The sequence below is a fragment of the Littorina saxatilis genome, linkage group LG13 (genome assembly GCF_037325665.1).
Source record: "Littorina saxatilis isolate snail1 linkage group LG13, US_GU_Lsax_2.0, whole genome shotgun sequence".
In the NCBI taxonomy this organism is placed as follows: domain Eukaryota; kingdom Metazoa; phylum Mollusca; class Gastropoda; order Littorinimorpha; family Littorinidae; genus Littorina; species Littorina saxatilis.
The window spans coordinates 43,725,143-43,750,882 of NC_090257.1; the positions used below are offsets into that span (position 1 = coordinate 43,725,143).

The window sequence follows — 25,740 nt, forward strand, 5'->3', positions numbered from 1 at the left end:
TCAGGATGGGTCCAAAAAGTGTTCGAGACAATCTGCAAAATTAATTCTTTAAAAATTGCTCGCTCTTTACGTAAGGCACCTAGGATGTTCCCGTTTGGTGAGCGTTCAAATGGAAGGGTGTTTGTACTGTGAGTAAAAGCCTGACAGTATCTGTGATGGTTTACGGGAGGCTTACTGTCCGGGCGTGATTTCCGGTATTGGATATATTCATAACAGCCGTCCAGCACCAAAACGAGGCGCCATTGTTGTAGAGGACCAAGTCCACGAAAATAAATTCTTTGAAAATTTCTCACACTCAACAGAAAGCAGCCAGGATGTTCCCGTTCGGTGAGCGTTCAAATGGAAGTATGCTTGTACTGTATGTAGACGCTCGGGGAGCTCTGTGATGGTTTACGGGAGGCTTACTGTGCCTTTAACAAGTACAAATGATACATGCACACACAGGGTAATAAAACCATAAGTTTAACAAGTGAGAGTGATGTGCACACACAGGGTAATAAAACCATAAGTTGAACAAGTGAGAGTGATGTGCACACACAGGGTAATAAAACCATAAGTTGAACAAGTGAGAGTGATGTTCACACACAGGATTTTAAGCCATTGCATAAGTTGAACAAGTGACAGTGATATACAATGGATAATAAAATGATAAACTTGACGAGTGGCAGAGACATCAGTCAACACAAACACACGGCAGCCATGTGTATAACTTAAGTTAGACACTGTAACAACACAGCCAGCAAACACATGTAAAAAAAAACCCCACACAACCCTGTCCCAACACACCAGCTAACACAACCCCCCCCCCCCCCCCTTATTGAAAACAGTGATAGAAACGTGTGCCACATCATTTGATTGCTGCCTTTGATTTAGTGCACACCAGTTAAAGTGTTATCATGTCACCCAGTTAAAGTGTTACCATGTCACCCAGTACAGGAAAACTGTGCAAGCTCACACAGTGCTGTTCGATGCTGAGTGAATGACAAAACAAGAGAATACAGAATACAGAATACAAAACAAGAGAATACAGAATACAAAACAAGGTCCCTGAACAAGAAAGACACAGCAGAAAAAAAACACCCTAATCCTCTCAGCTGTTCCCTGAAAAGAGAGAGAGAGATGGGGGGGGGGGGGGATTCAAAAACAAGAGGAACACAGACATGACTCCCCAACATATCTACTGTCCAATGGGATATATTCAGATTTTCAAAATCCACCACCAAAACCTGACATTTCAAAATCCACCACCAAACCTAAACCTGCAATCAATTTCACAGCCATACAGAGAGATCACATCAGAGTCTTTTTTCAATGTGATTACAATGTTGAACGATGCTGGAATGCCCAGCATGTACACACTGCTTCGGCAACGCTGACCCTGCTGGCTTATCCGTGTCTGCATAATGCAAGACAGCACAGGGACGCCCCCAACTCTGCTACTGACATGTGTGCAAAAGTGACATGAAGGCCCTCGACCTGGACATCAACATTTGGGAAGACCTTGCCCAAGACCGTGCCCGCTGGAGGCTCGAACTGAAGAGAGGCCTTGCAAAGGGAGAAGAGAAGCTTCAACTCGCCTCGGAAGTGCAAGATTCAAAGTCAAAGAAAAGAACAGCAAAGAACAAACACCTTCAGACACTGTTCACAAGTGTAGTCGCTGCGGTGCATCGGTTTACAGTCACAGCAGGCGCTGTTCGAGCAACAACTGAATAATCCTCTCAGACGCACATCCATGGCCCCACGGCACCGATTGATGCTGACTTACAATGTAGTTCAAGCTATAGATTCACACCAGTTACTGTTTCACAGATAACCTAACCATGAAATAACACTACAATACTGTTTCACAGCTGTGAACCCATATCCCAGAAAAAGTACACTCTGTGAACGTTAAAATCAAATTGCTTCCTTTACAAACCAGTATCAACGTACTTCACACACATATCGAAAATATTCCATACCTGATATGCACCCTAACACATATATATTTACTGCTAGTGAAGAGAATATCAGGTTAATATACTCTTCAAATTTCCTGACAACTATACAATGTAATTGTAAGACAGCTGTGGAAATGACATGACAACTACACAATGTAAGACAGCTGTGGGAATGACCTGACAACTATACAAAGTAAGACAGCTGTGGGAATGACCTGACAACTATACAATGTAAGACAGCTGTGTGAATGACCTGACAACTATACAAAGTAAGACAGCTGTGGGAATGACCTGACAACTATACAAAGTAAGACAGCTGTGTGAATGACCTGACAACTATACAAAGTAAGACAGCTGTGTGAATGACCTGACAACTATACAATGTAAGACAGCTGTGTGAATGACCTGACAACTATACAAAGTAAGACAGCTGTGTGAATGACCTGACAACTATACAAAGTAAGACAGCTGTGGGAATGACCTGACAACTATACAAAGTAAGACAGCTGTGGGAATGACCTGACAACTATACAAAGTAAGACAGCTGTGGGAATGACCTGACAACTATACAAAGTAAGACAGCTGTGTGAATGACCTGACAACTATACAAAGTAAGACAGCTGTGTGAATGACCTGACAACTATACAAAGTAAGACAGCTGTGTGAATGACCTGACAACTATACAATGTAAGACAGCTGTGTGAATGACCTGACAACTATACAATGTAAGACAGCTGTGTGAATGACCTGACAACTATACAATGTAAGACAGCTGTGTGAATGACCTGACAACTATACAAAGTAAGACAGCTGTGTGAATGACCTGACAACTATACAAAGTAAGACAGCTGTGTGAATGACCTGACAACTATACAAAGTAAGACAGCTGTGGGAATGACCTGACAACTATACAAAGTAAGACAGCTGTGGGAATGACCTGACAACTATACAAAGTAAGACAGCTGTGGGAATGACCTGACAACTATACAAAGTAAGACAGCTGTGGGAATGACCTGACAACTATACAAAGTAAGACAGCTGTGGGAATGACCTGACAACTATACAAAGTAAGACAGCTGTGGGAATGACCTGACAACTATACAAAGTAAGACAGCTGTGGGAATGACCTGACAACTATACAAAGTAAGACAGCTGTGGGAATGACCTGACAACTATACAAAGTAAGACAGCTGTGTGAATGACCTGACAACTATACAAAGTAAGACAGCTGTGTGAATGACCTGACAACTATACAAAGTAAGACAGCTGTGTGAATGACCTGACAACTATACAAAGTAAGACAGCTGTGTGAATGACCTGACAACTATACAAAGTAAGACAGCTGTGGGAATGACCTGACAACTATACAATGTAAGACAGCTGTGGGAATGACCTGACAACTATACAAAGTAAGACAGCTGTGTGAATGACCTGACAACTATACAAAGTAAGACAGCTGTGGGAATGACCTGACAACTATACAATGTAAGACAGCTGTGGGAATGACCTGACAACTATACAAAGTAAGACAGCTGTGGGAATGACCTGACAACTATACAAAGTAAGACAGCTGTGGGAATGACCTGACAACTATACAAAGTAAGACAGCTGTGTGAATGACCTGACAACTATACAAAGTAAGACAGCTGTGTGAATGACCTGACAACTATACAAAGTAAGACAGCTGTGTGAATGACCTGACAACTATACAAAGTAAGACAGCTGTGTGAATGACCTGACAACTATACAAAGTAAGACAGCTGTGGGAATGACCTGACAACTATACAATGTAAGACAGCTGTGGGAATGACCTGACAACTATACAAAGTAAGACAGCTGTGTGAATGACCTGACAACTATACAAAGTAAGACAGCTGTGTGAATGACCTGACAACTATACAAAGTAAGACAGCTGTGTGAATGACCTGACAACTATACAAAGTAAGACAGCTGTGTGAATGACCTGACAACTATACAAAGTAAGACAGCTGTGGGAATGACCTGACAACTATACAATGTAAGACAGCTGTGGGAATGACCTGACAACTATACAATGTAAGACAGCTGTGGGAATGACCTGACAACTATACAAAGTAAGACAGCTGTGGGAATGACCTGACAACTATACAAAGTAAGACAGCTGTGTGAATGACCTGACAACTATACAAAGTAAGACAGCTGTGGGAATGACCTGACAACTATACAAAGTAAGACAGCTGTGGGAATGACCTGACAACTATACAATGTAAGACAGCTGTGGGAATGACCTGACAACTATACAATGTAAGACAGCTGTGGGAATGACCTGACAACTATACAAAGTAAGACAGCTGTGTGAATGACCTGACAACTATACAAAGTAAGACAGCTGTGTGAATGACCTGACAACTATACAAAGTAAGACAGCTGTGGGAATGACCTGACAACTATACAAAGTAAGACAGCTGTGTGAATGACCTGACAACTATACAAAGTAAGACAGCTGTGGGAATGACCTGACAACTATACAATGTAAGACAGCTGTGGGAATGACCTGACAACTATACAAAGTAAGACAGCTGTGTGAATGACCTGACAACTATACAAAGTAAGACAGCTGTGTGAATGACCTGACAACTATACAAAGTAAGACAGCTGTGGGAATGACCTGACAACTATACAAAGTAAGACAGCTGTGGGAATGACCTGACAACTATACAAAGTAAGACAGCTGTGTGAATGACCTGACAACTATACAAAGTAAGACAGCTGTGGGAATGACCTGACAACTATACAATGTAAGACAGCTGTGGGAATGACCTGACAACTATACAAAGTAAGACAGCTGTGGGAATGACCTGACAACTATACAAAGTAAGACAGCTGTGTGAATGACCTGACAACTATACAAAGTAAGACAGCTGTGGGAATGACCTGACAACTATACAATGTAAGACAGCTGTGTGAATGACCTGACAACTATACAAAGTAAGACAGCTGTGTGAATGACCTGACAACTATACAATGTAAGACAGCTGTGGGAATGACCTGACAACTATACAAAGTAAGACAGCTGTGTGAATGACCTGACAACTATACAAAGTAAGACAGCTGTGGGAATGACCTGACAACTATACAAAGTAAGACAGCTGTGTGAATGACCTGACAACTATACAAAGTAAGACAGCTGTGTGAATGACCTGACAACTATACAAAGTAAGACAGCTGTGTGAATGACCTGACAACTATACAAAGTAAGACAGCTGTGGGAATGACCTGACAACTATACAAAGTAAGACAGCTGTGGGAATGACCTGACAACTATACAAAGTAAGACAGCTGTGGGAATGACCTGACAACTATACAAAGTAAGACAGCTGTGTGAATGACCTGACAACTATACAAAGTAAGACAGCTGTGTGAATGACCTGACAACTATACAAAGTAAGACAGCTGTGTGAATGACCTGACAACTATACAATGTAAGACAGCTGTGGGAATGACCTGACAACTATACAATGTAAGACAGCTGTGGGAATGACCTGACAACTATACAAAGTAAGACAGCTGTGTGAATGACCTGACAACTATACAAAGTAAGACAGCTGTGGGAATGACCTGACAACTATACAAAGTAAGACAGCTGTGGGAATGACCTGACAACTATACAAAGTAAGACAGCTGTGGGAATGACCTGACAACTATACAATGTAAGACAGCTGTGTGAATGACCTGACAACTATACAATGTAAGACAGCTGTGTGAATGACCTGACAACTATACAATGTAAGACAGCTGTGTGAATGACCTGACAACTATACAAAGTAAGACAGCTGTGGGAATGACCTGACAACTATACAAAGTAAGACAGCTGTGGGAATGACCTGACAACTATACAAAGTAAGACAGCTGTGTGAATGACCTGACAACTATATAAAGTAAGACAGCTGTGTGAATGACCTGACAACTATACAAAGTAAGACAGCTGTGGGAATGACCTGACAACTATACAAAGTAAGACAGCTGTGGGAATGACCTGACAACTATACAAAGTAAGACAGCTGTGTGAATGACCTGACAACTATACAAAGTAAGACAGCTGTGTGAATGACCTGACAACTATACAAAGTAAGACAGCTGTGTGAATGACCTGACAACTATACAAAGTAAGACAGCTGTGGGAATGACCTGACAACTATACAAAGTAAGACAGCTGTGTGAATGACCTGACAACTATACAAAGTAAGACAGCTGTGTGAATGACCTGACAACTATACAATGTAAGACAGCTGTGTGAATGACCTGACAACTATACAAAGTAAGACAGCTGTGTGAATGACCTGACAACTATACAAAGTAAGACAGCTGTGGGAATGACCTGACAACTATACAAAGTAAGACAGCTGTGTGAATGACCTGACAACTATACAAAGTAAGACAGCTGTGTGAATGACCTGACAACTATACAAAGTAAGACAGCTGTGTGAATGACCTGACAACTATACAATGTAAGACAGCTGTGGGAATGACCTGACAACTATACAAAGTAAGACAGCTGTGTGAATGACCTGACAACTATACAATGTAAGACAGCTGTGTGAATGACCTGACAACTATACAAAGTAAGACAGCTGTGTGAATGACCTGACAACTATACAAAGTAAGACAGCTGTGTGAATGACCTGACAACTATACAAAGTAAGACAGCTGTGGGAATGACCTGACAACTATACAAAGTAAGACAGCTGTGTGAATGACCTGACAACTATACAATGTAAGACAGCTGTGTGAATGACCTGACAACTATACAAAGTAAGACAGCTGTGTGAATGACCTGACAACTATACAATGTAAGACAGCTGTGTGAATGACCTGACAACTATACAATGTAAGACAGCTGTGTGAATGACCTGACAACTATACAAAGTAAGACAGCTGTGGGAATGACCTGACAACTATACAATGTAAGACAGCTGTGTGAATGACCTGACAACTATACAAAGTAAGACAGCTGTGGGAATGACCTGACAACTATACAATGTAAGACAGCTGTGTGAATGACCTGACAACTATACAAAGTAAGACAGCTGTGTGAATGACCTGACAACTATACAATGTAAGACAGCTGTGTGAATGACCTGACAACTATACAATGTAAGACAGCTGTGTGAATGACCTGACAACTATACAATGTAAGACAGCTGTGTGAATGACCTGACAACTATACAAAGTAAGACAGCTGTGGGAATGACCTGACAACTATACAAAGTAAGACAGCTGTGTGAATGACCTGACAACTATACAATGTAAGACAGCTGTGTGAATGACCTGACAACTATATAAAGTAAGACAGCTGTGTGAATGACCTGACAACTATACAATGTAAGACAGCTGTGGGAATGACCTGACAACTATACAAAGTAAGACAGCTGTGTGAATGACCTGACAACTATACAATGTAAGACAGCTGTGTGAATGACCTGACAACTATATAAAGTAAGACAGCTGTGTGAATGACCTGACAACTATACAAAGTAAGACAGCTGTGGGAATGACCTGACAACTATACAAAGTAAGACAGCTGTGGGAATGACCTGACAACTATACAATGTAAGACAGCTGTGTGAATGACCTGACAACTATACAAAGTAAGACAGCTGTGGGAATGACCTGACAACTATACAAAGTAAGACAGCTGTGTGAATGACCTGACAACTATATAAAGTAAGACAGCTGTGGGAATGACCTGACAACTATACAAAGTAAGACAGCTGTGTGAATGACCTGACAACTATACAAAGTAAGACAGCTGTGTGAATGACCTGACAACTATACAAAGTAAGACAGCTGTGTGAATGACCTGACAACTATACAAAGTAAGACAGCTGTGGGAATGACCTGACAACTATACAAAGTAAGACAGCTGTGGGAATGACCTGACAACTATACAAAGTAAGACAGCTGTGTGAATGACCTGACAACTATACAAAGTAAGACAGCTGTGTGAATGACCTGACAACTATACAATGTAAGACAGCTGTGGGAATGACCTGACAACTATACAATGTAAGACAGCTGTGGGAATGACCTGACAACTATACAATGTAAGACAGCTGTGGGAATGACCTGACAACTATACAATGTAAGACAGCTGTGGGAATGACCTGACAACTATATAAAGTAAGACAGCTGTGGGAATGACCTGACAACTATATAAAGTAAGACAGCTGTGGGAATGACCTGACAACTATATAAAGTAAGACAGCTGTGGGAATGACCTGACAACTATACAAAGTAAGACAGCTGTGTGAATGACCTGACAACTATACAAAGTAAGACAGCTGTGTGAATGACCTGACAACTATACAAAGTAAGACAGCTGTGTGAATGACCTGACAACTATACAAAGTAAGACAGCTGTGGGAATGACCTGACAACTATACAAAGTAAGACAGCTGTGGGAATGACCTGACAACTATACAAAGTAAGACAGCTGTGTGAATGACCTGACAACTATACAAAGTAAGACAGCTGTGTGAATGACCTGACAACTATACAATGTAAGACAGCTGTGGGAATGACCTGACAACTATACAATGTAAGACAGCTGTGGGAATGACCTGACAACTATACAATGTAAGACAGCTGTGGGAATGACCTGACAACTATACAATGTAAGACAGCTGTGTGAATGACCTGACAACTATACAAAGTAAGACAGCTGTGGGAATGACCTGACAACTATACAATGTAAGACAGCTGTGGGAATGACCTGACAACTATACAAAGTAAGACAGCTGTGTGAATGACCTGACAACTATACAATGTAAGACAGCTGTGTGAATGACCTGACAACTATACAAAGTAAGACAGCTGTGGGAATGACCTGACAACTATACAAAGTAAGACAGCTGTGGGAATGACCTGACAACTATACAATGTAAGACAGCTGTGGGAATGACCTGACAACTATACAAAGTAAGACAGCTGTGTGAATGACCTGACAACTATACAATGTAAGACAGCTGTGGGAATGACCTGACAACTATACAAAGTAAGACAGCTGTGGGAATGACCTGACAACTATACAATGTAAGACAGCTGTGGGAATGACCTGACAACTATATAAAGTAAGACAGCTGTGGGAATGACCTGACAACTATACAATGTAAGACAGCTGTGGGAATGACCTGACAACTATACAAAGTAAGACAGCTGTGGGAATGACCTGACAACTATACAAAGTAAGACAGCTGTGGGAATGACCTGACAACTATACAAAGTAAGACAGCTGTGGGAATGACCTGACAACTATACAAAGTAAGACAGCTGTGGGAATGACCTGACAACTATACAATGTAAGACAGCTGTGGGAATGACCTGACAACTATACAATGTAAGACAGCTGTGGGAATGACCTGACAACTATACAAAGTAAGACAGCTGTGGGAATGACCTGACAACTATACAATGTAAGACAGCTGTGGGAATGACCTGACAACTATACAATGTAAGACAGCTGTGGGAATGACCTGACAACTATACAAAGTAAGACAGCTGTGGGAATGACCTGACAACTATACAAAGTAAGACAGCTGTGTGAATGACCTGACAACTATACAATGTAAGACAGCTGTGTGAATGACCTGACAACTATACAAAGTAAGACAGCTGTGTGAATGACCTGACAACTATACAAAGTAAGACAGCTGTGGGAATGACCTGACAACTATACAATGTAAGACAGCTGTGTGAATGACCTGAAATCATCAACAATACACAAGGAACGTGGAAGAGAGTCTGTTGAGTATTCAGGCACTACACAGTTCGTGGACTTCACTTTTGCACTTCAAATTAACTGTCAATCAATCAATCAATATCAATCAATATGAGGCTTATATTGCACGTATTCCGTGGGTACAGTTGTAAGCGCAGGGATTTATTTATTTTATTTTTATTTATTTAAAAAAAAAATAAAATTTTAAATGTCGCCATCCTTGACATCACCACACACACCATCACATGTATAATAAATGCCAAGTTCCTGCAACCAACCAAACACACTGTCTCTGTAGTCCACAGAACACGGGTTTCAACACTGTCAATATTTGTTGTAGTTGGTACAAAGTACAAACATTTAAAAAAAAAGACTAACATAATGTTTTGACTGCAACACGCAACCAAGTATAGTGCACATGCACTAATTGTTGAACCAACAAATATTTTGTTCATACATATACATACATACAGGCAATTCAAAGAATAAGGCATACTGCACTTTTTTAAATCTAATTTTGGTTGACTGATGCAAGTGTGAGGTAGAGTGGGGTGTGGGGTGGAACAGTGGAGGTGTGAGGTAGAGTGGGGGGTGGGGTTGAAAAGTGGAGGTGTGAGGTAGAGTGGGGTGTGGGGTGGAACAGTGGAGGTGTGAGGTAGAGTGGGGTGTGGGGTGGAACAGTGGAGGTGTGAGGTAGAGTGGGGGGTGGGGTGGAACAGTGGAGGTGTGAGGTAGAGTGGGGTGTGGGGTGGAACAGTGGAGGTGTGAGGTAGAGTGGGGTGTGGGGTGGAACAGTGGAGGTGTGAGGTAGAGTGGGGGGTGGGGTGGAACAGTGGAGGTGTGAGGTAGAGTGGGGGGTGGGGTGGAACAGTGGAGGTGTGAGGTAGAGTGGGGGGTGGGGTGGAACAGTGGAGGTGTGAGGTAGAGTGGGGGGTGGGGTGGAACAGTGGAGGTGTGAGGTAGAGTGGGGGGTGGGGTGGAACAGTGGAGGTGTGAGGTAGAGTGGGGTGTGGGGTGGAACAGTGGAGGTGTGAGGTAGAGTGGGGGGTGGGGTGGAACAGTGGAGGTGTGAGGTAGAGTGGGGGGTGCGGTGGAACAGTGGAGGTGTGAGGTAGAGTGGGGGGTGGGGTGGAACAGTGGAGGTGTGAGGTAGAGTGGGGGGTGGGGTGGAACAGTGGAGGTGTGAGGTAGAGTGGGGTGTGGGGTGGAACAGTGGAGGTGTGAGGTAGAGTGGGGTGTGGGGTGGAACAGTGGAGGTGTGAGGTAGAGTGGGGTGTGGGGTGGAACAGTGGAGGTGTGAGGTAGAGTGGGGGGTGGGGTGGAACAGTGGAGGTGTGAGGTAGAGTGGGGGGTGGGGTGGAACAGTGGAGGTGTGAGGTAGAGTGGGGGGTGGGGTGGAACAGTGGAGGTGTGAGGTAGAGTGGGGGGTGGGGTGGAACAGTGGAGGTGTGAGGTAGAGTGGGGGGTGGGGTGGAACAGTGGAGGTGTGAGGTAGAGTGGGGGGTGGGGTGGAACAGTGGAGGAAAACAAGTGTAGATGCAGCCCTCTATTGTCTATACGATGCATAGTTCAGGAGCAAGGCAAAGTCCTGATACAGTGTAGTCAAAAATGACAGTCAAATGGCGCGGACTACAACTTACTGCTTCCCATACTTCTTCTTCGTTTAAATGGTCTAAAACTTGAATGACCTTTTTTACCCCGCCATTTAGGTAGCCATACGCCGCTTTCGGGGGATGTATGCATGGTATTTTTGTGTTTCTATAATCCACCAAACTCTGACTTGGATTGCAGGATCTTTCCGTGCGTGCTTGGTCTTGTGCTTGCGTGTACACACGATGGGGGATAAGGCACTAGCAGGTCTGCACATTATTGACCTTGGAGATCTCCACCCTTAACCCACCAGGCATGGCCAGGATTCCAACCCACGACCTTCCGCTTGGTTCCGCTTGGGAGGCTGGAGTCTTATCCACGGGGCCATTGCGCCGTGAGTCTCAGTCTGCTTCCTGCACCAATCAAAACCTACAAGACTTTACACAGGCAGCTGTATGTCTGACAGCATTGGGCAACATGTAAATGTACAGGGGACTTGTACTACGTGCATGGCTTGCTGGGGTTGTAACTTGTAGAACAGTAGTTTTACAAAATGTTCCTGACAATCCCACCCTGAGGTCTCCACGGTCCACAGTCCACACTACCACCGCTGTGCTACAACCCTTTCTGCCATCATTCTGTAAGAGCAGGCTAAAGTGCTGTTCACATGGTCACACTACCACCGCTGTGCTACAACCCTTTCTGCCATCCTTCTGTAACAGCAGGCTAAAGTGCTGTTCACATGGCCACACTACCACCGCTGTGCTACAACCCTTTCTGCCATCATTCTGTAAGAGCAGGCTAAAGTGCTGTTCACATGGTCACACTACCACCGCTGTGCTACAACCCTTTCTGCCATCCTTCTGTAAGAGCAGGCTAAAGTGCTGTTCACATGGTCACACTACCACCGCTGTGCTACAACCCTTTCTGCCATCATCCTGTAAGAGCAGGCTAAAGTGCTGTTCACATGGTCACACTACCACCCCTGTGCTACAACCCTTTCTGCCATCATTCTGTAAGAGCAGGCTAAAGTGCTGTTCACATGGCCACACTACCACCGCTGTGCTACAACCCTTTCTGCCATCATTCTGTAAGAGCAGGCTAAAGTGCTGTTCACATGGTCACACTACCACCGCTGTGCTACAACCCTTTCTGCCATCATCCTGTAAGAGCAGGCTAAAGTGCTGTTCACATGGTCACACTACCACCCCTGTGCTACAACCCTTTCTGCCATCATCCTGTAAGAGCAGGCTAAAGTGCTGTTCACATGGCCACACTACCACCGCTGTGCTACAACCCTTTCTGCCATCATTCTGTAAGAGCAGGCTAAAGTGCTGTTCACATGGCCACACTACCACCGCTGTGCTACAACCCTTTCTGCCATCATTCTGTAAGAGCAGGCTAAAGTGCTGTTCACATGGCCACACTACCACCGCTGTGCTACAACCCTTTCTGCCATCATTCTGTAAGAGCAGGCTAAAGTGCTGTTCACATGGCCACACTACCACCGCTGTGCTACAACCCTTTCTGCCATCCTTCTGTAAGAGCAGGCTAAAGTGCTGTTCACATGGCCACACTACCACCGCTGTGCTACAACCCTTTCTGCCATCATTCTGTAAGAGCAGGCTAAAGTGCTGTTCACATGGCCACACTACCACCGCTGTGCTACAACCCTTTCTGCCATCCTTCTGTAAGAGCAGGCTAAAGTGCTGTTCACATGGCCACACTACCACCGCTGTGCTACAACCCTTTCTGCCATCCTTCTGTAAGAGCAGGCTAAAGTGCTGTTCACATGGCCACACTACCACCGCTGTGCTACAACCCTTTCTGCCATCCTTCTGTAAGAGCAGGCTAAAGTGCTGTTCACATGGCCACACTACCACCGCTGTGCTACAACCCTTTCTGCCATCATCCTGTAAGAGCAGGCTAAAGTGCTGTTCACATGGCCACACTACCACCGCTGTGCTACAACCCTTTCTGCCATCCTTCTGTAAGAGCAGGCTAAAGTGCTGTTCACATGGCCACACTACCACCGCTGTGCTACAACCCTTTCTGCCATCCTTCTGTAAGAGCAGGCTAAAGTGCTGTTCACATGGCCACACTACCACCGCTGTGCTACAACCCTTTCTGCCATCATTCTGTAAGAGCAGGCTAAAGTGCTGTTCACATGGTCACACTACCACCGCTGTGCTACAACCCTTTCTGCCATCCTTCTGTAAGAGCAGGCTAAAGTGCTGTTCACATGGCCACACTACCACCGCTGTGCTACAACCCTTTCTGCCATCTTCTGTAAGAGCAGGCTAAAGTGCTGTTCACATGGCCACACTACCACCGCTGTGCTACAACCCTTTCTGCCATCCTTCTGTAAGAGCAGGCTAAAGTGCTGTTCACATGGCCACACTACCACCGCTGTGCTACAACCCTTTCTGCCATCATCCTGTAAGAGCAGGCTAAAGTGCTGTTCACATGGCCACACTACCACCGCTGTGCTACAACCCTTTCTGCCATCATTCTGTAAGAGCAGGCTAAAGTGCTGTTCACATGGCCACACTACCACCGCTGTGCTACAACCCTTTCTGCCATCATCCTGTAAGAGCAGGCTAAAGTGCTGTTCACATGGCCACACTACCACCGCTGTGCTACAACCCTTTCTGCCATCCTTCTGTAAGAGCAGGCTAAAGTGCTGTTCACATGGCCACACTACCACCGCTGTGCTACAACCCTTTCTGCCATCATTCTGTAAGAGCAGGCTAAAGTGCTGTTCACATGGTCACACTACCACCGCTGTGCTACAACCCTTTCTGCCATCCTTCTGTAAGAGCAGGCTAAACTGCTGTTCACATGGTCACACTACCACCGCTGTGCTACAACCCTTTCTGCCATCATCCTGTAAGAGCAGGGCTAAAGTGCTGTTCACATGGCCACACTACCACCGCTGTGCTACAACCCTTTCTGCCATCATTCTGTAACAGCGGGCTAAAGTGCTGTTCACATGGCCACACTACCACCGCTGTGCTACAACCCTTTCTGCCATCCTTCTGTAAGAGCAGGCTAAAGTGCTGTTCACATGGCCACACTACCACCGCTGTGCTACAACCCTTTCTGCCATCATTCTGTAAGAGCAGGCTAAAGTGCTGTTCACATGGTCACACTACCACCGCTGTGCTACAACCCTTTCTGCCATCCTTCTGTAAGAGCAGGCTAAACTGCTGTTCACATGGCCACACTACCACCGCTGTGCTACAACCCTTTCTGCCATCCTTCTGTAAGAGCAGGCTAAAGTGCTGTTCACATGGCCACACTACCACCGCTGTGCTACAACCCTTTCTGCCATCATTCTGTAAGAGCAGGCTAAAGTGCTGTTCACATGGTCACACTACCACCGCTGTGCTACAACCCTTTCTGCCATCCTTCTGTAAGAGCAGGCTAAAGTGCTGTTCACATGGTCACACTACCACCGCTGTGCTACAACCCTTTCTGCCATCATCCTGTAAGAGCAGGCTAAAGTGCTGTTCACATGGTCACACTACCACCCCTGTGCTACAACCCTTTCTGCCATCATCCTGTAAGAGCAGGCTAAACTGCTGTTCACATGGCAGACTGTCAACCAACTTTTCCCACATTTTTGTAGGTTTGAATCTTTCTTGAGTTGTTGATGCCAAGTCAGCAAAAAATCTGCCTGTTGAACGGCCCCAACGATTTAGAACAGATTTAGCCGTGACTCGAAAACTCGGCCGTAACAAGAGAATCGGGCTGTGTCCCAGAAGTAAGGGTACATAACAGCCTCAGGTCTTCGCCTGCACTGTGTCAAACGTCACCTCAACATGGCTGACTCTACTGCTGCACCCCAACACAAGACTAATGTTACCAGGCAACGAGACAGTCATGCCAAGCGTGATAATTAGAAGTCAGGGTCTGAGTCCTCCCCTGAGTCCCAGCCCGAGGTTTCGACCTTCGCCGTGTCAAAGTCTACCTCCACATTGTACTCAAAGTCCGGGTCGCCCAACCGCTTGCGATTCTTCTCGTAGGTGGAATCCATTGTCAGCTTTTTGCGCAACAACACCTCCTGGTCGACCTTGTTCAAGTCCTCGTCGGGTTTGACGGTGTCGATGTCGTTGTTGCGAGCAATGCTGGCTTCCAGACTCAGCCCGCTCAACTTGTCCTTGATGATTGTGAGCAGCCGCACCAGCTGAGCGTCGGTCAGTAGCGCAACGTAGCGAGTGTGACGAGCGTTCTCCTTCAGGTCCGTCAGAGTGCTCGGCACGCTTGAGTTCTTGTTGAAGCTGCGTAGTGGCATGGAGCGTCTCCGCAGCTTGCCCGACCTCCAGTCCTTGTAGGTCATCACCAGCGCCGGAGGGTCGAAGCGAACGCCGCACTTCATCAGCTGCAGTGTGGCGGCCATGTCGACAACCCCGGGTCGGCCCTCACACGGCGCTCATCTTCTGGCAGAAAAACTGAGAAAAAGACAGTGTAAGTGCACAGAAATATTGGAAAATCCAGTGATACAGACTTGGGTAAAGTTATACAGTGTAACACCTCTTCCTGAAAACACAACCAAAGCAAGACAGTTATATAGTATGTAGATGTTGATTCATCAAATTCGAAAGACCGTAAATGAAAAGTCAAGTACTACTTTTAGTTTTATTTGTATAAATAGAGGACATCAACAGACACACACACATCAATGCATGCAGAAACACAAACACACAAACCTACGCACAGAGAAAACAAACAACAGAGTTTAGTTATAAGATTTATTAGTTAGTAGTCTCATTGTTTAACGCCTAATAACGGTACTTCAGACTTTCAGTTCTAGTGATGCTTCTTTTTGATCGAGAAGACGAAATAAGCTCTATTAGAAATGGCGGTCACTTCACAGATCAAACAAAGTCGAAACAAATCGATTCACCTTTTGTTCTTGCGCAAAAACAGGACTGAGAGCCAAAATCTTCCCAAAGACGGTTCCTGCGGGCAAGTCAAAACACAGCGGACATAAATGTGTCCGAGGAGTTACCTCCCATCAGAAAAAAATACTAACTATATGGGAATTACTACAAGTGCAGACTCTGCGCTGATTGAGGATAGCAGCAGCTGGTATCCTTAGCGGATTATGACTTTATTCAGTTATTCTGTAGAAAAACAGAAATGCTGCAGAAAAAAACGGTTTTTCTCCAGCATTTCTGAATAATGTCATCAAATGAAGACTTGTGCATGATGATTTTCCTTGTAGTGTGCAAAGCTTCTGTTATTAAAGCTTGAGTATGGGCCGTGATAAATCCATGTGACATTCTACCTGTGTTATAGCCCTGCGGTTGTGTTATAGCCCTGCAGTTGTGTTATAGCCCTGTGGTTGTGTTATAGCCCTGTGGTTGTGTTATAGCCCTGCGGTTGTGTTATAGCCCTGTGGTTGTGTTATAGCCCTGCGGTTGTGTTATAGCCGTGTGGTTGTGTTATAGCCCTGCGGTTGTGTTATAGCCCTGCGGTTGTGTTATAGCCCTGCGGTTGTGTTATAGCCCTGCGGTTGTGTTATAGCCCTGCGGTTGTGTTATAGCCCTGTGGTTGTGTTATAGCCCTGCGGTTGTGTTATAGCCCTGCAGTTGTGTTATAGCCCTGCGGTTGTGTTATAGCCCTGTGGTTGTGTTATAGCCCTGTGGTTGTGTTATAGCCCTGTGGTTGTGTTATAGCCCTGCGGTTGTGTTATAGCCCTGTGGTTGTGTTATAGCCCTGCGGTTGTGTTATAGCCCTGCGGTTGTGTTATAGCCCTGCGGTTGTGTTATAGCCCTGCGGTTGTGTTATAGCCCTGCGGTTGTGTTATAGCCCTGTGGTTGTGTTATAGCCCTGCGGTTGTGTTATAGCCCTGTGGTTGTGTTATAGCCCTGCAGTTGTGTTATAGCCCTGTGGTTGTGTTATAGCCCTGTGGTTGTGTTATAGCCCTGCGGTTGGGGTGGCGCAGTCTGTCTCCATAGTCTCAAGCATTTTCCAGTTATTCAATGATTCTTCTGTATGCGGCTCTATTTTTACAGTTTGGTACATTTGGTACACACTTACCTGAAAAGAGCCCCACGCTCAAATGACAATGGCTCGTTCGGGGTTGAAGTGTATCTGATTTTGGTCGTATCACTCAAAAATGTACGAGGGTAGAGCAAAAACAATTAGGGATAGCACTTATTAGGGATAGCACTTAACGGTTAACCCTTGTCACACAAGATAATACTAATCGAAAGATAGTACTAATCGACCGGAACAACTTTTCTTCTTAAGCACCAGTGGCGGATTTAAGGGGGGGGGCTAAGGGGGCCTTTTTCAGGGGAAAAAAAAAGAAGAAAAAAAAGAGAGAGAGAGAGAGAGATGATTAAATGACCATTTCTGAGCTCAGGTGGCTCTAGATTGCAGCATTTTGCTTCCTTGAAAAAAAATTATTCCCGGACCCCCCTAGCATGTTCGGGCGCTTTGCGCCCTCAATTCAGGCGCTTCAAGTTTGTGCAAAAAAGTTTGAGCACTATGTAAAAGTTGCTTTTATTTTTTTAAATTAATTAGAAACGTCCTCGGCTAGCCACCCGGACAGACTATGCCCACTTCTTGTGCGAGCGTGTGTGTGTGCAAAACGCGTTAGCTGTTATTAAACATGCATACTGGAGTGTTTTTATGCCTTCATATATTTGAGTGAAGTGTTAGCAGAATGAATTGTACATGTTGTTAGCAGAATGAATTGTACATGTGAATGACAGTTCCTCACGAAGTCGTTATCAACATAAAACCCACACACTTGTGTAAAGATAGATTTTCTTTATTTTGCAACAGTGTCAGTCATAAGAAAGTAAGTCTTCCATTTTGATCAAATACGGAACGAAAATTGAACCAACAGAAAGAAAACAATACCAATTTACAACAACCATTTCATTTGAACATATTTCTTATTTGGATGACATAATTATGAACAGACTAAAACCAATCAATAATATGATGTAATAAATCATGAGTTAAATTTTTCAGGTTTTCTTGAAAGACTTTATGTATTTTTATACGGCATCTTCTTACATACTGTATTTCACTTTGTGCAATTCAAGATTGTGTTCGTCGTACCTGGTTTTGAGACACTTTTATTAATTTTTTTGATATTTTTCTTATATATATATATATCTTGAGGTGTGTTAGTTGACCCTAGTACAGGTGGTTGGTGAAGCGATTGCATAACATACACCTGTGTATGGCTCTCAGCTTGAAGACAATAAATTGTGTCAGCTTTTACTGACAATGGTGTTGTTGGCATTTTTTTCCAAGACTTATCCTGCTTGTCACCAAACTATCAACTCACAATACCATAGTACAGTGCACAACACAAACAAGCACCTTGAAACTCTCAAACATACACTGAATTGAATCTCATACATGATACGTTAGAGAGACACATTTTCTAGAAATTTAAGATTGACACAAAACTTTTCGGCAACTGAATATAGCATGGAAATTGGGACTGTCTGTGCCAGTGTGTGATTAGAACAATAAGACTGAATGTTAGTAAGTAATAATAATATTAATCTGATAAAATATGTACAAAAAACGAATAAATTATAACTGAGATCCAAAATATTCAAAAAATACAACAAAACACACTCAGATCCAAGTTAAAGTAATGACTAGATTTACCACAATAAATAGGATATTCTTTATAATATAATTATACTTCTACATGTACACAATTATATATAATTATACTTTGACATTGATTGATAAAGACACTGATCTTAAGACATTTGTTCAGGTGTATGTATACACATGTAGAGGCTGTGGCAAGGAAAGGGACTAGCCCACACATGTCGCATCTCTATCTTGTTTTGTTTTGTTTTACTGACAGTTTAGATTGTTTGCATCTTCACAGCTAACACTGATTAAAACACCATAAGAATACAACCTATGTAAATCAACACAGCAAGATTCTGTCAGCAAACAAGGGCTGAAGTTTACAACAAATAACAAATCTGCAACAAACAGAGAAGAAATTGTGAAAAAGTGAAAAAAGGCAGTAAATAACTTCAAGAGGAGGGTAGAATTTTAGAGGAATCCAGATACAATTGTGTGTATGTATGTGTGTGTAGCGTAGATATGACTTAATCATCTCAAAAATGGCCCGGGCAGTCTCGGGAACCATGGATGTTTGCAAACGCGTGGAAACATTCCTACCCTGACCAGAGTAGTCTTCATGGCACTGGAAGTGGAAACATTCCTACCCTGACCAGAGTAGTCTTCATGGCACTGGAAGTGGAAACATTCCTACCCTGACCAGAGTAGTCTTCATGGCACTGGAAGTGGAAACATTCCTACCCTGACCAGAGTAGTCTTCATGGCACTGGAAGTGGAAACATTCCTATCCTGACCAGAGTAGTCTTCATGGCACTGGAAGTGGAAACATTCCTACCCTGACCAGAGTAGTCTTCATGGCACTGGAAGTGGAAACATTCCTACCCTGACCAGAGTAGTCTTCATGGCACTGGAAGTGGAAACATTCCTACCCTGACCAGAGTAGTCTTCATGGCACTGGAAGTGCTGGTCATCATTTCTACACATATCAACACTGAGAGAAATTCAACAATACACAAAACTCAACAGCCATGGTAACCGCCCTCAGACAAGGACTAGGTCTTGGCGTCATGATGATGTCACTGATGACATCAGGATGATGTTACTGATGATCTCATTACGATGACACTGATGACATCAGGATGATGTCACTGATGATCTCACTGATTATGATGTCATGATGCCAGGATGATGTCACTGATGATCTCATTGTGATGGCATGATGCCAGGATGATGTCACTGAGGATCTCAGTATGTCAGGATGACATCATCAGGAGCTAGTAGCTGCTGTGACTTGCAATGTCGGACTGAAACAAGAATAACACAGAATTTCACCATGAATATTCCTGTCTCTGTCATGAGGGGGTAACTCTAGGGCATCAGCACGCCCTGTTGTGTAACACACAAAATGCTTGATAAATAAAGATAGGTCAGGAGTGCTTCAAGGATGGTAAAAAATATAAATGGAAAAACAAAACAAAACCAAACCCAATATATCTATTTTGTCAACATGTCAGATTAAGCAACACAGCCAGACAAAATCAGTTCTACACAGACCGAGAACTGGTTGGAAGTTTGTTGATGAGAAATGCTGTTTCTTCCATAAGGAAGAACATTACTTACTGTGCACATGTATCGTACTCCTCTATCTGCGCGTGCGTGCGTGTGTGTGTGTGTGTGTGTGTGTGTGTGTGTGTGTGTGTGTGTTTTAGTGTGTGTGTGTGTGTGTGTGTGTGTGTGTTAGTGTGTGTGTGTGTGTTAGTGTGTGTGTGTGTGTGTGTGCGTGTGTGTGTGTGTGTTAGTGTGTGTGTGTGTGTGTGTGTGTGTGTGTGTGTGTGTGTGTGTGTGTGTGTTTGCAGCACTGGATCTTGTGTTCTGATTATTTGAAGACTCCTTTCTCCATCAGACAGAATCATGAGGTTTGACAATGCAGGGTAGTGTCAGAACAGCAGAAAACAGACAAGACTGTAGAGTTGTCAATGAAACATTCTATAGACTACCCCTTGACCAATGACACACCCTATGCACTAAAGCAGCATGGAAACACAGTACATTATTGAGGAAACAGTGTGATTTGGATTTTTGGAAAAGATCAAACTGATGGGTGGGTGACAACTGGAGGGGGGGGGGGGGGTGTTAAAGCATGCAGAGGGCATAAAGAAATGAGGCAAATAAAATGTCTTTAAAAATTACAGTAATCGGCTTGGGTTGATTGTGAGTTGTCTTTGGATCATATATGAAGTTATTTTTCAAGCACACTGAGTCTATTTCCATGTGGACACCAGCCATACTACACTCAGACATTCAAAGCAAGATGTGGACCAGGAAAGCGTAGAAGAAATGGTTTACACAGAGAGTGACAGAGAAGTTGGCTACACCCTCCTCAACTCGTCAAAGCAGTACCACAGAACACCAACCATACAAAGGAAAATGCTGCACCTGTAGACCTGCATGATCATGTGGAAAGAGAACAACCTTGTGATACAGATGTCAGATAGAAAGGGAGAGAACAACCTTGTGATACAGATGTCAGATAGAAAGGAAGAGAACAACCTTGTGATACAGATGTCAGATAGAAAGGAAGAGAACAACCTTGTGATACAGATGTCAGATATAGAAAGGCAGAGAACAACCTTGTGATACAGATGTCAGATAGAAAGGAAGAGAACAACCTTGTGATACAGATGTCAGATAGAAAGGGAGATAACAACCTTGTGATACAGATGTCAGATAGAAAGGAAGAGAACAACCTTGTGATACAGATGTCAGATAGAAAGGAAGAGAACAACCTTGTGATACAGATGTCAGATAGAAAGGAAGAGAACAACCTTGTGATACAGATAGAAAGGAAGAGAACAACCTTGTGATACAGATGTCAGATAGAAAGGAAGAGAACAACCTTGTGATACAGATGTCAGATATAGAAAGGAAGAGAACAACCTTGTGATACAGATGTCAGATATAGAAAGGAAGAGAACAACCTTGTGATGCAGATGTCAGATAGAAAGGAAGAGAACAACCGTGTGATACAGATGTCAGATAGAAAGGGAGAGAACAACCTTGTGATACAGATGTCAGATATAGAAAGGAAGAGAACAACCTTGTGATGCAGATGTCAGATAGAAAGGAAGAGAACAACCGTGTGATACAGATGTCAGATAGAAAGGAAGAGAACAACCTTGTGATACAGATGTCAGATAGACAGGAAGAGAACAACCTTGTGATACAGATGTCAGATAGACAGGAAGAGATCAACCTTGTGATACAGATGTCAGATAGAAAGGAAGAGAACAACCTTGTGATACAGATGTCAGATAGACAGGAAGAGAACAACATTGTGATACAGATGTCAGATAGAAAGGAAGAGAACAACCTTGTGATACAGATGTCAGATAGAAAGGAAGAGAACAACCTTGTGATACAGATGTCAGATAGAAAGGAAGAGAACCTTGTGATACAGATGTCAGATAGAAAGGGAGAGAACAACCTTGTGATACAGATGTCAGATTGAAAGGAAGAGAACAACCTTGTGATACAGATGTCAGATAGAAAGGAAGAGAACAACCTTGTGATACAGATGTCAGATAGACAGGAAGAGAACAACCTTGTGATACAGATGTCAGATAGAAAGGAAGAGAACAACCTTGTGATACAGATGTCAGATAGAAAGGAAGAGAACAACCTTGTGATACAGATGTCAGATAGAAAGGAAGAGATCAACCTTGTGATACAGATGTCAGATAGAAAGGAAGAGAACAACCTTGTGATACAGATGTCAGATAGAAAGGAAGAGAACAACCTTGTGATACAGATGTCAGATAGAAAGGAAGAGAACAACCTTGTGATACAGATGTCAGATAGAAAGGGAGAGAACAACCTTGTGATACAGATGTCAGATAGAAAGGGAGAGAACAACCTTGTGATACAGATGTCAGATAGAAAGGAAGAGAACAACCTTGTGATACAGATGTCAGATAGAAAGGAAGAGAACAACCTTGTGATACAGATGTCAGATAGAAAGGAAGAGAACAACCTTGTGATACAGATGTCAGATAGAAAGGAAGAGAACAACCTTGTGATACAGATGTCAGATAGAAAGGAAGAGAACAACCTTGTGATACAGATGTCAGATAGAAAGGAAGAGAACAACCTTGTGATACAGATGTCAGATAGAAAGGAAGAGAACAACCTTGTGATACAGATGTCAGATAGAAAGGAAGAGAACAACCTTGTGATACAGATGTCAGATAGAAAGGAAGAGAACAACCTTGTGATACAGATGTCAGATAGAAAGGAAGAGAACAACCTTGTGATACAGATGTCAGATAGAAAGGAAGAGAACAACCTTGTGATACAGATGTCAGATAGAAAGGAAGAGAACAACCTTGTGATACAGATGTCAGATAGAAAGGAAGAGAACAACCTTGTGATACAGATGTCAGATAGAAAGGAAGAGAACAACCTTGTGATACAGATGTCAGATAGAAAGGGAGAGAACAACCTTGTGATACAGATGTCAGATAGAAAGGAAGAGAACAACCTTGTGATACAGATGTCAGATAGAAAGGAAGAGAACAACCTTGTGATACAGATGTCAGATAGAAAGGAAGAGAACAACCTTGTGATACAGATGTCAGATAGAAAGGGAGAGAACAACCTTGTGATACAGATGTCAGATAGAAAGGGAGAGAACAACCTTGTGATACAGATGTCAGATAGAAAGGAAGAGAACAACCTTGTGATACAGATGTCAGATATAGAAAGGAAGAGAACAACCTTGTGATACAGATGTCAGATAGAAAGGAAGAGAACAACCTTGTGATACAGATGTCAGATAGAAAGGAAGAGAACAACCTTGTGATACAGATGTCAGATAGAAAGGAAGAGAACAACCTTGTGATACAGATGTCAGATAGAAAGGGAGAGAACAACCTTGTGATACAGATGTCAGATAGAAAGGAAGAGAACAACCTTGTGATACAGATGTCAGATAGAAAGGGAGAGAACAACCTTGTGATACAGATGTCAGATAGAAAAGAAGAGAACAACCTTGTGATACAGATGTCAGATAGAAAGGAAGAGAACAACCTTGTGATACAGATGTCAGATATAGAAAGGAAGAGAACAACCTTGTGATACAGATGTCAGATAGAAAGGGAGAGAACAACCTTGTGATACAGATGTCAGATAGAAAGGAAGAGAACAACCTTGTGATACAGATGTCAGATATAGAAAGGAAGAGAACAACCTTGTGATACAGATGTCAGATAGAAAGGAAGAGAACAACCTTGTGATACAGATGTCAGATAGAAAGGAAGAGAACAACCTTGTGATACAGATGTCAGATAGAAAGGGAGAGAACAACCTTGTGATACAGATGTCAGATAGAAAGGGAGAGAACAACCTTGTGATACAGATGTCAGATAGAAAGGAAGAGAACAACCTTGTGATACAGATGTCAGATAGAAAGGAAGAGAACAACCTTGTGATACAGATGTCAGATAGAAAGGAAGAGAACAACCTTGTGATACAGATGTCAGATAGAAAGGAAGAGAACAACCTTGTGATACAGATGTCAGATAGAAAAGAAGAGAACAACCTTGTGATACAGATGTCAGATAGAAAGGAAGAGAACAACCTTGTGATACAGATGTCAGATAGACAGGAAGAGATCAACCTTGTGATACAGATGTCAGATAGAAAGGAAGAGAACAACCTTGTGATACAGATGTCAGATAGAAAGGGAGAGAACAACCTTGTGATACAGATGTCAGATAGAAAGGGAGAGAACAACCTTGTGATACAGATGTCAGATAGAAAGGAAGAGAACAACCTTGTGATACAGATGTCAGATAGAAAGGAAGAGAACAACCTTGTGATACAGATGTCAGATAGAAAGGAAGAGAACAACCTTGTGATACAGATGTCAGATAGAAAGGAAGAGAACAACCTTGTGATACAGATGTCAGATAGAAAGGAAGAGAACAACCTTGTGATACAGATGTCAGATAGAAAGGAAGAGAACAACCTTGTGATACAGATGTCAGATAGAAAGGAAGAGATCAACCTTGTGATACAGATGTCAGATAGAAAGGAAGAGAACAACCTTGTGATACAGATGTCAGATAGAAAGGAAGAGAACAACCTTGTGATACAGATGTCAGATAGAAAGGAAGAGAACAACCTTGTGATACAGATGTCAGATAGAAAGGGAGAGAACAACCTTGTGATACAGATGTCAGATAGAAAGGGAGAGAACAACCTTGTGATACAGATGTCAGATAGAAAGGAAGAGAACAACCTTGTGATACAGATGTCAGATAGAAAGGAAGAGAATCAACCTTGTGATACAGATGTCAGATAGAAAGGAAGAGAACAACCTTGTGATACAGATGTCAGATAGAAAAGAAGAGAACAACCTTGTGATACAGATGTCAGATAGAAAAGAAGAGAACAACCTTGTGATACAGATGTCAGATAGAAAGGAAGAGAACACCCTTGTGATACAGATGTCAGATAGAAAGGAAGAGAACAACCTTGTGATACAGATGTCAGATAGAAAGGAAGAGAACAACCTTGTGATACAGATGTCAGATAGAAAGGAAGAGAACAACCTTGTGATACAGATGTCAGATAGAAAGGAAGAGAACAACCTTGTGATACAGATGTCAGATAGAAAGGAAGAGAACAACCTTGTGATACAGATGTCAGATAGAAAGGAAGAGAACAACCTTGTGATACAGATGTCAGATAGAAAGGAAGAGAACAACCTTGTGATACAGATGTCAGATAGAAAGGAAGAGAACAACCTTGTGATACAGATGTCAGATAGAAAGGGAGAGAACAACCTTGTGATACAGATGTCAGATAGAAAGG

At 43.1% G+C, this 25,740-nt stretch overlaps 3 protein-coding genes across 3 annotated transcripts in view; all 3 read right to left on the minus strand.

Moving 5' to 3' along the window:
• Positions 1–9,648: 9,648 nt before the first annotated feature.
• Positions 9,649–11,262, minus strand: LOC138945915 (uncharacterized). Its single transcript, XM_070317435.1, has 2 exons — positions 10,223–11,262; positions 9,649–9,679 (listed from the first exon to the last, which is right to left on the minus strand). The coding sequence occupies exons 1-2, from the start codon at positions 11,260–11,262 to the stop codon at positions 9,649–9,651; spliced, it is 1,071 nt and encodes a 356-aa protein (XP_070173536.1).
• Positions 11,263–14,736: 3,474 nt separating this feature from the next.
• On the minus strand, positions 14,737–16,288 carry LOC138946111 (centrosomal protein of 19 kDa-like). Its single transcript, XM_070317616.1, has 2 exons — positions 16,196–16,288; positions 14,737–15,740 (listed from the first exon to the last, which is right to left on the minus strand). Exon 2 carries the CDS (start codon positions 15,686–15,688, stop codon positions 15,188–15,190), a length of 501 nt encoding a protein of 166 aa, XP_070173717.1. The 5' UTR covers positions 15,689–15,740; positions 16,196–16,288; the 3' UTR covers positions 14,737–15,187.
• A 1,798-nt stretch (positions 16,289–18,086) lies between these two features.
• LOC138945816 (cohesin subunit SA-1-like) overlaps positions 18,087–25,740 on the minus strand; it is a 63,736-nt gene continuing 56,082 nt past the window's right edge. The window contains exon 35 of the mRNA XM_070317321.1: positions 18,087–20,171. Coding sequence (XP_070173422.1) covers positions 20,142–20,171 — 30 coding nt within the window. The 3' untranslated portion in view covers positions 18,087–20,141. The remainder of the gene's footprint in view (positions 20,172–25,740) is intronic.